The sequence below is a fragment of the Myiozetetes cayanensis genome, unplaced genomic scaffold (genome assembly GCF_022539395.1).
Source record: "Myiozetetes cayanensis isolate MyiCay16 unplaced genomic scaffold, myiCay2020 scf1106, whole genome shotgun sequence".
Taxonomy (NCBI): domain Eukaryota; kingdom Metazoa; phylum Chordata; class Aves; order Passeriformes; family Tyrannidae; genus Myiozetetes; species Myiozetetes cayanensis.
In genome coordinates, this window is record NW_026086723.1 from 1 (window position 1) to 12,895 (window position 12,895).

Sequence of the window (12,895 nt, forward strand, 5' to 3'; positions counted from 1 at the left end):
CCCATTTTGGGGGTGCAACCCCTCCCATTTTTGGGGTGCTGATCCCCCATTTTTTGGGAGTGCTGATCCCCCATTTTTGGGGTGCTGCCCTCCCATTTTTGGGGTGCTGATCCCCCATTTTTGGGGTGCTGACTCCCCCATTTTGGGGGTGCTGATCCCCCGTTTTTTAGGGTGCAGCCCCCCCGTTTTGGGGGTGCAGCCCCTCCCATTTTCAGGGTTTAGTCCTCCGTTTTTGGGGGTGCTGCCCCCCCATTTTTGGGGTGCTGATCCCCCATTTTTGGGGTGCTGACCCCCCATTTTTGGGGGTGCTGCCCCCATTTTTGGGGGTGCTGATCCCCCATTTTCAGGGTTTAGTCCCCCATTTTTGGGGGTGTTACCCCCCCATTTTTGGGATGCTGACCCCCCATTTTTGGGGGTACTGATCCCCCATTTTTGAGGCTGCTGATCCCCCATTTTGGGGGTGCTGCCCCCCCATTTTTGGGGTGCTGACCCCCCCGTTTCCCCCCCCAGGAGAAGGTGGCGGAGCTGTCGGGGGTGTCCCCCCATTTTTGGGGTGCTGACCCCCCATTTTTGGGGCTGCTGATCCCCCATTTTTTGAGGTGCAGCCCCTCCCATTTTCAGGGTTTAGTCCTCTGTTTTTGGGGGTGCTGACCCCCCATTTTGGAGGCGCTGCCCCCCCATTTTGGGGTGCTGACCCCCATTTTTGGGGTGCTGACCCCCCCGTTTCCCCCCCCAGGAGAAGGTGGCGGAGCTGTCGGGGGTGCCCCCCCAGGATCAGCTGCTGCTCTGGGAAGGGACCCCCCTGGAGGATGGGACGGTGCTGGGGCAGAGCCCCCTCCCCGAATTGGCCACCCTGGAGCTCTCCACGCGCCTGCTGGGGGGTAATTAACGCCCCCCCTTAATTAACACCCCCCTAATTAACACATAGACCCCCCCAAACCCACTCTAATTGTTCTCCCCTCCCAGGGAAGGTTCACGGATCCCTCGCCCGCGCCGGCAAAGTGAGGGGCCAGACCCCCAAGGTGAGACCCCCACCCACCCCACGGGGGTTTGGGGACCCCCCTGGCATCCCCCTCCTGCCCCAGTGCCCACTGGGGCCCATCCCAGTGCCCACCAGTGCCATCCCAGTGACCCCAGTGCCATCCCAGTGTCCATCTCATGTCCATCCCACTGACCCCAGTACCTATCCCAGTGACCCCAGTGCCATCCCAGTGGCCATCCCATGTCCATCCCAGTGACCCCAGTGCCCACCAGTGACCCTAGTGTCCATCCTAGTGCCCCCCATACCCGCTGTGCCCACTGGTGCCTAGCCCAGTGCTCATCCCAGTACCCCCAGTGTCCATCCCAGTGACCCCAGTGCCCACCAGTGACCCTAGTGTCCATCCCAGTGCTCCCCAGTGACCCCAGTGCCCCCCTGTGCCCATCAGTGTCCATCCCAGTGACCCCAGTGCCATCCCAGTGCCCCTCAGTGTCCATCCCAGTGTCCATCCCGGTGTCCATCCCATGTCCATCCCAGTGACCCCAGTGCCCATCCCAGTGACCCCAGTGCCATCCCAGTGCCCATCCCAGTGCCCCCCAGTGTCCATCCCAGTGCCCCCCATACCCCCTGTGTCCCAGTGCCCAGTACCCCTGTGCCCCCAGTGCCCCAGTGCCCCATCCCCAGTGCCATCCCAGTGCCCCCATACCCCCTGTGCCCATCCCAGTGCCCCCCCCCACAGTGTGCCCCTTTGGGCCCCCTCCCCAACCATTTTTTTTTGGGGGGGGGTCTCAGGTGGCCAAGCAGGAGAAGAAGAAGAAGAAGACGGGGCGGGCCAAGCGGCGCATGCAGTACAACCGGCGCTTCGTCAACGTGGTGCCCACCTTCGGCAAGAAGAAGGGCCCCAACGCCAACTCCTGAGCCAAATAAAGCCAATTTTGGGTTCATTCCCCTCATTTTGGTGGTTTTGAGTTTTTTGGGGGCTCAGGGGAGTGCAGCACAACCGGCGCTTCGTCAACGTCGTGCCCACCTTCGGCAAGAAGAAGGGCCCCAATGCCAACTCCTGAGCATAATAAAGCCAATTTGGGGTTGATTCCCCTCATTTTGGTGGTTTGGGGTCTTTGATTTGGGTTTTTGGTTTTTTTGGGGGTCTTTGATTTGGGGTTTTGGAGGTTTTTTTGGGGTTTTTTGAGGGGGTTTTTGGGGGGTCAGGGGTGCAGCACAACTGGCGCTTCGTCAACGTCGTGCCCACCTTCGGCAAGAAGAAGGGCCCCAACGCCAACTCCTGAGCCCAATAAACACAATTTGGGGCCAATCCCCCTCATTTTGGTGTTTGAAGTCTTTGATTTGGGTTTTTGGTTTTTTTGGGGGTCTTTGATTTGGGGTTTTGGAGGGTTTTTTGGGATTTTGGAAGGTTTTTTTGGGGGGTCGGGGGGGTGTTGTACAACCGGCGCTTCGTCAACATGGTGCCCACCTTCGGCAAGAAGAAGGGCCCCAACGCCAACTCCTGAGCACAATAAAGCTAATTTTGGGTTGATTCCCCTCATTTTGGTGGTTTTCGGGTTTTTTGGGGGGTTTTGGGGTTTTTTGGGGGGCTCAGGGGAATGCAGTACAACCGGCGCTTCGTCAACGTGGTACCCACCTTCGGCAAGAAGAAGGGCCCCAACGCCAACTCCTGAGCCAAATAAAGTGAATTTTGGGTTCATTCCCCTCATTTTGGTGGTTTGGGGTCTTTAATTTGTGGTTTTTGAGGGGTTTTGGGGTTTTTTGGGGGGTCGGGGGGGTACGGTACAACCGGTGCTTCGTCAACGTGGTACCCACCTTCGGCAAGAAGAAGGGCCCTGATGCCAACTCCTGATCCAAATAAAGCCAATTTGGGGCCAAATCCCTCCATTTCCTTATTTTTCTTGGTTTTTTGGGAGGAGGAGTTGGGAACTCTTTTGGGCACACGCAGCTCAACCCCATGTTTTGTCACCGTCGCGCCCCCCCTTTGGTAAGAAAAAGGGTCCCGATGCCCAAACCCCCAAGTGCCCCCCCAAAACCTCCCCAATAACCCCCCTAAAACCCCCCCAATTAACCCCTAAAACGCCCCCCAAATCCCCCCTAATTCCCCCTCACGCCTCACCCGCCAGGGGGCGCCCTCGCGCTCCTTTTCCCGCCCTTTTCGTGTTTCCCGCCCTTTTCCGCCCTAAGCCCCGCCCCCTTCCCGGCGTGCCCCGCGCGCTATTTAAGGGCGCGTGAGGCGCCCCCGCGGCCATTTTGTCTCTGAGGGGACCGCGGGAGGTGAGTCCGGGCTCGGTCCCCTGCGGACCCTTCGGGGGCTCTGAGAGGCCTCTGAGGGATCTCTGAGGGCATGAGGAGGCCTCGGCAGCCGCTTTTCCCCTCCCCGGGCGGGCGAGGGAGCGCCCGGCAGCGCCGATCGCCTCAGAGCGCCGCCATTTTAGAGCGCCCGCCCTGAGGGGCTTCTGGAGGGGCCGGCGCTTCCCCGAGGGGCTTTCGGGGGCTTCTCGGGGCTCGGAGGGGGTGGCCGGGCCATGGGGGCTGCTCGGGGATGAGTCTCTCACAGACCTGTGCTGAGCACGCGCTGAGGAGTTTTAAGTTCTCTGAGGGCTCGTCCCGCCCCGGCCTGAGGTTCTAGTGCTTGATATTTAGTTTATTTGCGTTTTGTAACGCTTTCTTTTCTGTTTTGTTTTCAGGTTTTGAGGTTGTAGGATGGCGTCTTTGCGCGAGGTGAGCTTTAAACCTTCTTTTTAGTGTGTAAAAAGGCTGGATTTGAGGAAAAAAAGGGCAGCAGTGCTGCGGGGATGATCCACTGAACTCTCTCTTGCTGATGGTCTGGTGGAGAAGCTCCTGAACACGCTCTGAGTGGCACTGACACGAGTGGGGGGGTTTTAAAGCCCGGAGGGGGATTTAAACCATCGAGGGGGGGGTGAGACCCTCGTTTAAATCTCGTGGGGAATTTTAGAGCCCCCCCTTTGGGGGATTAAACCCTTGTGGGGAGGGGTTTAGACTGCTTTAAGAGGGGGTTAAAATCGCATAGAGAGGGTGGAAAACCCTCGAGGGGCAATTTAAATTCTCTTGGATGGGGGAGTTAAACCCACGCGGGAAGGTTTAGATCCACGTGGGAAGGGTTTAGACCCCCGTGGGAATCAGAGTTTGTCCCTTGGGGTGGTTTATTTGGGTCTCTTTGTCCCCAAAACACCATTTTAACGTTTTTTTCTCGCATTTTTAAGCCGTGGAACCGTCACGGGGGATACCCACAGCCCCTGTTCAGGTGAGCACCCTTTTTATGCCCCTTTTTTATTATGATTTTCACCTTAAAAATTTTGTGCCCCTTCCCTCCCCAGTGAGGAGCTAAAAAAGCTCTAAATTTCCCTTCCCCCCCGGTGGAAATTTTAGGTTGAATTCCCCCTTTTTTTGGGCTGTTCGATGAGGAGTGACAATGACAAGCATATGGCTGAGGGTCCCTGATGCCACGTGACCACTGAGAGCAGCTTAGGGGGGGTTAATTAGTTATTTAATAGCTAATTACTCAGAAATTAGTAATAGATCATAATTAGTTCCTTATTTTTCAGGGCTGGGGCAGCGGGAGACGAAAACGTTGAAGGACAGAGTGACTCAAAGTCACCCCCGGAGAGCCGTAAATCAAACCCAGAGTGACTGTGAGAACCCTCCAGAGGTCAGTGCCCCCCAAAACCTCTCCAGTCCCCTTCCAACACTCCCCAACCCCCTCCAATCCTCCTTCTAACCCCCCAAACCCCTCCAATCCCCTTCTAACCCCCAAACCCTTTTTAACCCCCCAAACTCCATCCAATTCCCTTCTAACCCTCGAGACCCCCAAACCCTCCCCAGTCCCCTTCTAACCTCTCCAAAGCCCCTCCAATCCCCTTCTAACCTTTCCAAAGCCCTCCAATCCCCTTCTAACCACCCCAAAACCCCTCCAATCCCATTCTAGCCCCCAAAACCCCTCCAATCCTCTTCTAACTTCCCCAAAACCCCTCCAATTCCTTTCTAACCACCCCAAAACCCCTCCAATCCCCTTCTAACCCCCCAAACTCTCTCCAATCCCCTTCTAACCCCACAAACTCCTCCAATCCCTTCTAACCCCCCAAACCCCCTCCAATCCCCTTCTAACCCCCCAAACCCTCCCCAGTCCCCTTCTAACCACCCCAAACTCCCTCCAATCCCCTTCTAACCCCCCCAAACCCCCTCCAATCCCCTTCTAACCCCCCGACCCCCAAACCCCCAAATCCGAAACGATGACACCCCGGGCTGGAGGACACGTCCGATGGCAGCTCCAAGTTACCAAAGCCCTGATCGGATTTGGGGAGGGGGTCAAAAACCCCCCTAACCCCCCCCTCCCCCCAACTTGTGGGGATCTGAGCTCTCCCTGACTCCCCTTTTTTCTCTTTCCTACAGATGTTCCAGTTGGGGATCCCCGAGGGGCCAGGTGAGTTTTTGGGGGTTGTAAATCACATGTGGTGGGCTTTGAGGGGTCCCAGGGATGGATTTTGGGGTCCCTTAGGGGTTATAAACACAACGTGGTGGGTTTGGGGGAATCAGGGGTGGTTTTTGGGGTTCCCCAGGGTTAAAAACACAACAGGGTGGGTTTGGGGGTCCTATGGCTGGATTTGGGGTCCTGGGGTGGAAAGGATTGCCTTCGGTGTGGGATTTTGGGGTGCTGGTGGTGGGTTTGGGGGGTCCTGACTGAGGGTGACCCCCACACCCCCCTTGGGTTGGTTTGAAGGGTCCCTCAGGGATTATAAATTCTCCCGTGGGGAGTTATTGGGGTCCTTGGGTGGGTTTTGGGGTCCTTTGATGGTTTGAAGGGTCCCTGGGGGGGGTTTTGAGGTGAGTTTGGGTGTCCCCCAAAGGTTTTGGGGAGGGGTCCCGGCCCCCCATGAGGAAAACCCCCCCATGTCTGACCCCCCCGGCGGGCCCAGGACCTGCCAAGGTGGAACCCACTGGTGCCCCCGGGGGGGACACGAAGAGAGCCAGTCCCGTGGGGACGGTCTGAGGGGGCCGGGGAGCTCCGGGAGGCTCCTGGGGATTTTGGGATGTTGGGGGCACACCTGACCCCCCCTTTGTTCCCTTTGCAGGTTCATTCTAGTGCTGACTCCTCCTCCTTCCATGGGTGGATTTTAGGGGGTCCCTCAGGGGTCATGAACCCTCCCACAGGTGAGTTTGGGGTCCTGGGTGGGGGTTTAACCCCCCCAGCGAGAAATTCTGGGGGTCCCTGGGTTGGTTTTTGGGGTGGGTTCTGGATGTCTGAGGGTGAGTTGAGGGGTCTCCAAGGACTTAGAACCCCCCTGGGGGAGTTTGGGGGGTCCCCTGGGTGGGGTTCAGGATTTTAGGAGGGTCCCATGGGTGGGGTTCAGGATCCTGGGGGTTGATTTTTGGGGAGGGGGGTCCCATAGGTGGGTTTCAGGATCCTGGGGCTTGATTTTTGGGGTAGGGGATCCCATGATTGGGTTTTAGGATGCTAGGGGTCAGTTTTTGGGGTGGGGGGTCTCATAGGTGGGTTTCAGGATCCTGGGGGTTGATTTTTGGGGAGGGGGTTCCCATGGGTGGGTTCTGTAGGGGGGTCCCGGCCCCCCATGAGGAAACCCCATGTACTGACCCCCGGCGGGCCCAGGACCTGCCAAGGTGGAACCCACTGGTGCCCCTGGGGGGGACACGAGGAGAGCCAGTCCCGTGGGACGGTCTGAGGGGCCAGGGGGCTCCTGGGGGGGATTTTGGGGGATTTTGGGATGTTGGGGGCACATCTGACCCCCCCTTTGTTCCCTTTGCAGGTTCATTCCAGTGCTGACCCCTCCTCTCTTTCCATGGGTGGATTTTAAGGGGTCCCTCAGGGGTCATGAACCCTCCCACAGGTGGGTTTGGGGTCCTGGGTGGGGGTTTAACCCCCCCAGCAAGAAATTTTGGGGGTTCCTGGGTTGGTTTTTGGGGTGGGGTTCTGGATGTCTGAGGGTGAGCTGAGGGGTCTCCAAGGGCTTAGAAACCCCCCTGGGGGAGTTTGGGGGTCCCCTGGGTGGGGTTCAGGATTTTAGGAGGGTCCCATGGGTGGGTTTCAGGATCCTGGGGGTTGATTTTTGGGGTAGGGGATCCCATGATTGGGTTTTAGGATCCTGGGGGTTGATTTTTGGGGTAGGGGATCCCATGATTGGGTTTTAGGATCCTGGGGGTTTATTTTTGGTGTAGGGGATCCCATGATTGGGTTTTAGGATCCTGGGGGTCAGTTTTTGGGGTGGGGAGTCCCTTGGGTGGGTTTCAGGACCTTTTGGGTCAGTTTTGGGGGGGGATCCCGGCCCCCCATGAGGAAAACCCCCCCATGTCTGACCCCCCCAGCGGGCCCAGGACCTGGCAAGGTGGAACCCACTGGTGCCCCTGGGGGGGACACGAGGAGAGCCAGTCCCGTGGGGACGGTCTGAGGGGGCCGGGGGGGCTCCTGGGAGGGATTTTGGGGTGTTGGGGGCACACCTGACCCCCCCTTTGTTCCCTTTGCAGGTTCATTCCAGTGCTGGCCCCTCCCCTCCTTCCATGGGTGGATTTTAGGGGGTCCCTCAGGGGTCATGAACCCTCCCACAGGTGGGTTTTGGGGGTCCTGGGTGGGGGTTTAACCCCCCCAGCGAGAAATTTTGGAGGTCCCTGGGTGGGTTTTTGGGGTGGGGTTCTGGATGTCTGAGGGTGAGCTGAGGGGTCTCCAAGGGCTTAGAAACCCCCTGGGGAGTTTGGGGGTCCCCTGGGTGGGGTTCAGGATTTTAGGAGGGTCCCATGGGTGGGTTTCAGGATCCTGGGGGTTGATTTTTGGGGTAGGGGATCCCATGATTGGTTTTCAGGATCCTGGGGGTCGATTTTTGGGGTAGGGGATCCCATGATTGGGTTTTAGGATCCTGGGGGTCAATTTTTGGGGTGGGGAGTCCCTTGGGTGGGTTTCAGGACCTTTTGGGTCAGTTTTTGGGGAGGGTCCCGGCCCCCCATGAGGAAAACCCCCCCATGTCTGACCCCCCCAGCGGGCCCAGGACCTGCCAAGGTGGAACCCACTGGTGCTCCTGGGGGGGGCACGAGGAGAGCCAGTCCCGTGGGGACGGTCTGAGGGGGCCGGGGGCTCCTGGGGGTCCTTTAGGGATTTTGGGGTGTTGAGGGCCCACCTGACCCTCCCTTTGTTCCCTTTGCAGGTTCATTCCAGTGCTGATCCCACCCCCACCAAGGGGGGGTTTTGGGGGGTCATGACCCCATTTTTGGGGCAGGATTCGAGGTCAGTGAGGGTGGTCCCACTTTAGGGGTCTCGGGTGGGGGGTTTTGGGGGTGACTCTTACCCTCTGGGGTGGGTTCTGGGGTTATGACCCCCCCACAGGGGTCATTGGGGGGGTCCCATGGGTGGGGGTGACTCCTCAGAGGTGGCTTTGGGGGTCCCATGGGTGGGGGTGACCCCTCAGAGGTGGCTTTGGGGGGGGTCTCATGGGTGGGGGTGACCCCTCAGAGGTGGCTTTGGGTGGGGGTCTCATGGGTGGGGGTGACTCCTCAGAGGTGGCTTTGGGTGGGGTCTCATGGGTGGGGTGACCCCTCAGAGGTGGCTTTGGGGGGTCTCATGGGTGGGGGTGACCCTCAGAGGTGGCTTGGGGTCTCATGAGTGGGGTGACCCCTCAGAGGTGGCTTTGGGGGTGTCTCGTGGGTGGGGTGACCCTCAGAGGTGGCTTTGGTGGGGGTCTCATGGGTGGGGGTGACCCCTCAGGAGTCCCCTACAGGGGTTTGGAGGACCCTGGGGTGGTTTTGGGGGGGGTCCCATCATGATTTTGGGGTAACAATTCCCCCCCCCCACCAGGGGGTTGTGTTTGGGGGTCCTGGAGTGGTTCTTTGGGGGGTCCTGGGGGTGTTTTGTGCCCCCCCGGGGGTGATGACCTCATGAATCTCGTTCGGCTGAGGCTGCTGCTGAGGACACTTGGCCTGACCCGGGCTGGGGAGCCCTTCCCCTCCTTTTTTGGGGTCCCCAAAATTCCCAGAGGACCCCCCTGACCCCCCCAATTTGTGTCTCTTCTCCCCCCCAGGTGACTTCAGGGACCCTCAGGGACAAGGTATGTAAATTAAGGGGGCGTGGCTTGTAAGGATGATGTCATCATCCTGATGACGTCACCCGGGTGGGAAAGAGGGCTCCCCGATTTTGGTGATGACGTCACTAGCTCACTTTGACCCCACCCCCTGAAAACACCCGAACACCTGAAAAATTGGGGAGGGGGGGACACCGAGAGGGGTCTGAGGGCAGAGGAGACCCCCCTGAGACCCCTCCCCCCTCTGCTGTCCCACAGGTACCGGGGAGACCCCCAGGAGGGGCTCAGGTGAGTCTGGGGGGGTGCTCTCAGAGGGGTTTTTGGGGGGTGCAGGGGGGGTTTTGGGGTCCCCCCCGTGCCGAGGATGAGGCGATACCGCCCCAGACTGAGCCCCGTGACTGAGTGGTTCTCCCTGAGGCTCTGGGGGGGTCCCAGGGGGGGTTTTTGGGGGGCTCTGAGGGGTTTTGGGGGGATCAGGACTGAGTGGTTCTCCCTGAGGCTCTGGGGGGGTCCCGGGGGGCTTTAGAGGGGATCCTGAGGGGGTCTGGGGAGTTTTGGGGGCCCTGAGGGGTTCTGAGGGTCTCTGGGGGCCCAGGGGGGTTTGGGGGGCCATGAGGGGGTTTGGGGGGGTCAGGTCAGGGCTGAGTGGTTCTCCTGAGGCTCTGGGGGGTTTGGGGGCCCTGAGGGGGGTTTTGGGGGTCCTGAGGCTTGGGCCTGGGGCCCAGGGGGGTTTGGGGGCCATGAGGGGTTGGGGGTCAGGTCAGCTGAGTGGTTCTCCCTGAGGCTCTGGGGGTCCCAGGGGGTTTGTGGGGGTCCCTGGAGGGGGCTTGGGGGCTAGGTCAGGACTGAGTGGTTCTCCTGAGGCTCCGGAGGTTGTCCCAGGGGGTTTTGAGGGGCTCTGAGGGGGTTTGGGTGGCCCTGAGGGGGTTTGGGGGATCAGGACTGAGTGGTTCTCCCTGAGGCTCTGGGGGTCCCAGGGGGTTTTTGGGGGGCTCTGAGGGGTTTTGGGGGATCAGGACTGAGTGGTTCTCCCTGAGGCTCTGGGGGCCCAGGGGGTTTTGGGGGCCCTGAGGGGGTTTGGGGGATCAGGACTGAGTGGTTCTCCCTGAGGCTCTGGGGGCCCAGGGGTTTTGGGGGCCCTGAGGGGGTTTGAGGGTCTCTGGGTGGGTGAGAAAGGGGAAGGTGGTCCTGGTTTTGGGGAAGGGCATTTAGGAGTTTTTGGGAATCCTTGGGGGATTTTAGGATTTTCTGGGGGTTGGAAGAAGGTCCTGAGTTAGGGAAGGAGTTTTAAGGGGAATCCTAAGTGGGTGGGGATTTAGGAAAGGGGTTTGGGGGTCCCTGGGTGGGATTTTGGGGGTTTCGGGGGGGGGAATAGGGTTTAAGAGGGGGTCCCATTGGGGGTTTTGGGGTTCCCACTTAACCCCCCACCTCAATTCTTCCCACAGCTCCTCGTGGATCTGCTGCTCCATCGACCTGAATAAAATAAAAATCTCTATTTTTATAAAATCCAAGGATTTTGTGCTGATTTTGAAGGGGTTGGGAAGAACCTCGGGGTTGGGGGTGGGGGGATAATTCCTCATCCTGGGACATCCTGGAATTAACCCCCTCTGGGGTGTTGATTCCACCCCTTTCCATGGAAAAATTCCCCCCAACCTGGACTTTCCCAGAGGGTTTGTTGTGCCCCTGGCACTTAGCCCTGTTGGATCCCACGGATCCCAAGGATCCTGCCTGTCCCAATCCTGCCACAGAACCACCCCCCCACCAGGAATCCCAGGAAAAATTCCCCTCGAGTTGGGAAAAGGACAGGGAGGGATCCCTGGGGGATTTTGGGAAGAACAGACCGAACTCGGGGGTGTGAATTGGATTTATCCCCCGTTGGAATCAGAGCAGGGGGACAGGAAGTGAAATAAATCCCAAAACACCTTTTCCAGCCCTTCCCAGATCTCGTCTTTATTCCTGATTCTTTCCCTCCTTCCCACGAGTGGCGTGCAGGGAGACAGGAATGGGGGAGCCCTCAGGGAGAGGAATTGCATCCATCCCTGGGGTCCCTTTTTCCAGGGGGTCATTCCTTTGGGAATTCTTCCAATGTGTCCCGTGGGATCATTCCTTCGGGAATTCTTCCATTGTGTCCTGTGGGGTCATTCCTTTGGGAATTCTTCCACTGTGTCCCGTGGGGTCATTCCTTTGGGAATTCTTCCATTGTGTCCAAGGGGGTCATTCCTTTGGGAATTCTTCCAATGTGTCCTGTGGGATCATTCCTTCGGGAATTCTTCCATTGTGTCCTGTGGGGTCATTCCTTTGGGAATTTCTCCGATGTGTCCCAGGGGGTCGTTCCTTTGGGAATTCTTCCAATGTGTCCTGTGGGGTCATTCCTTTGGGAATGGCTCCAATGTGTCCCGTGGGGTCGTTCCTTTGGGAATTCTTCCAATGTGTCCCGTGGGGTCATTCCTTTGGGAATTCCTCCAATGTGTCCCGTGGGGTCATTCCTTTGGGAATTGTTCCTATGTGTCCCGTGGGGTCATTCCTTCGGGAAGGGCCCCAAAGTGGGGTCATTCCTTCGGGAATCGCTCCGGAGCCCTTTCCCACTTCTCCCGGAGCCCCTTCCCGGCTCTCCCGCGCTTTGAGATCGCTCCCGGGAACCCATGGATTGGGGTGGGCGTGGTCATGCAAATTAGATCAGAGAAGGACGCGAAGGGCACGATGGGAGCGTTATTTTGGGGGGTATCTCGTGGATTTTGGGAATGGGATGCGCGAAATGAGGGAGGGAGGTGCGAACTGACGGGGCAAAAATTTGCAAGGGGGTTGAAAAGGGCGTGAGGGCCGCGCGGGGGTCACCGTGAGGTCCATGGGGGGCTTTGAGGGGCCGGTTGGGGCCGTGTGGGATGTGAGAGTTATCGCTTCTCGGCCTTTTGGCTAAGATCAAGTGTAGTATCTGTTCTTATCAGTTTAATATCTGATACGTCCTCGATGAGAGGACTTTATATTAAACGGATTTTTGGGCGCGGGAGTTGGACCCGGAGCTTGCTCCCTCCGCTCCGCGCATCGTCCCGGTATTGCAGTGCCTCCGGGAACGGTGCACCCCCTCCGCGGGGACATTTTCATGGTTAAAAACAGATTAAATCCCCCAAATTTTATATAAACTTAATGTTTTTTATTGACCCCTGTCAACCCCTCAGCGCCTTCCCTGCCCGCTCCCACTTTAAATGTCTTCTGTATTTTTGATCTGGTTGATGCATTTGATGCATTTCAGATGTTTTAAGAGTTTGTAGTCGCAGGCAACCTCCACTCCCATATTCCGGCCCCCGGAAAGACCGAAAGGATGGAGCTGCTGGGACCTTCAAACGTAGAGTGAGGATCTGCCCAATCCAAGCTTTTTCCCCTCCTGCTGGAAGGGGATAAAGGCAAATCCATCCCGCTGACGTGGGAGAACGGGCCTTTCATTTTTTTTTTTGGGGGGGGGGGGATCCAGGAATGAGAGAAATAAAATATTCCAGGAAAACAAACGATCCGGGAATCCAAACTGGGTGATGGCAACAACCCTGAAATTCTGGGTATTGTCACTTCTGTGCCGGCCACCTCTGCCCCACCCGTGCCTGACAATCGCCCCATTAACGAGCCAAACGAACTGGGATAAACTGGGTGAGGGGTGGAACCAGGACCAACAATCCAACAACCCCCTCCCCCACACCGTCTGTCCCGCGTGGAAGACACAGGGATGTCACCCGTGGTGTCCTCGGGGAGGGACAGCGAAGGCAGGGGACGAGTGGATTCGCCAGATGTTTCTTTGGGGGGGTTTTATGGACTTTTTGCTGCTGCTCCAGAGACTCGGGGGGGTGCGTAAATCCGTGTGTAAATCCATCCAGATAAACCG

General features: G+C 58.2%; 1 protein-coding gene and 7 non-coding genes across 8 annotated transcripts; all 8 read left to right on the plus strand.

The window, feature by feature from the left end:
* Positions 1–721: 721 nt before the first annotated feature.
* Positions 722–1,932, plus strand: LOC126635134 (40S ribosomal protein S30; the record flags this gene model as incomplete). The annotated part of the gene is made up of 3 exons (XM_050306079.1): positions 722–881; positions 967–1,022; positions 1,772–1,932. Coding segments are annotated over 3 exons (342 nt in total), but the record flags the coding sequence as incomplete, so codon positions are not given.
* A 1,840-nt stretch (positions 1,933–3,772) lies between these two features.
* LOC126635139 (small nucleolar RNA SNORD26) lies at positions 3,773–3,846 on the plus strand. Its single transcript, XR_007627538.1, has one exon. It is a non-coding gene; the product is annotated as a small nucleolar RNA SNORD26 (small nucleolar RNA).
* Positions 3,847–5,871: 2,025 nt separating this feature from the next.
* LOC126635137 (small nucleolar RNA SNORD22) lies at positions 5,872–5,998 on the plus strand. The gene has a single exon (XR_007627536.1). It is a non-coding gene; the product is annotated as a small nucleolar RNA SNORD22 (small nucleolar RNA).
* A 570-nt stretch (positions 5,999–6,568) lies between these two features.
* On the plus strand, positions 6,569–6,689 carry LOC126635138 (small nucleolar RNA SNORD22). The gene has a single exon (XR_007627537.1). It is a non-coding gene; the product is annotated as a small nucleolar RNA SNORD22 (small nucleolar RNA).
* A 596-nt stretch (positions 6,690–7,285) lies between these two features.
* Positions 7,286–7,412, plus strand: LOC126635142 (small nucleolar RNA SNORD22). The gene has a single exon (XR_007627541.1). It is a non-coding gene; the product is annotated as a small nucleolar RNA SNORD22 (small nucleolar RNA).
* Positions 7,413–7,950: 538 nt separating this feature from the next.
* Positions 7,951–8,077, plus strand: LOC126635141 (small nucleolar RNA SNORD22). The gene has a single exon (XR_007627540.1). It is a non-coding gene; the product is annotated as a small nucleolar RNA SNORD22 (small nucleolar RNA).
* A 1,301-nt stretch (positions 8,078–9,378) lies between these two features.
* Positions 9,379–9,446, plus strand: LOC126635140 (small nucleolar RNA SNORD31). Its single transcript, XR_007627539.1, has one exon. It is a non-coding gene; the product is annotated as a small nucleolar RNA SNORD31 (small nucleolar RNA).
* A 2,471-nt stretch (positions 9,447–11,917) lies between these two features.
* On the plus strand, positions 11,918–12,108 carry LOC126635136 (U2 spliceosomal RNA). The gene has a single exon (XR_007627535.1). It is a non-coding gene; the product is annotated as a U2 spliceosomal RNA (small nuclear RNA).
* The last annotated feature ends 787 nt before the right edge of the window (positions 12,109–12,895 follow it).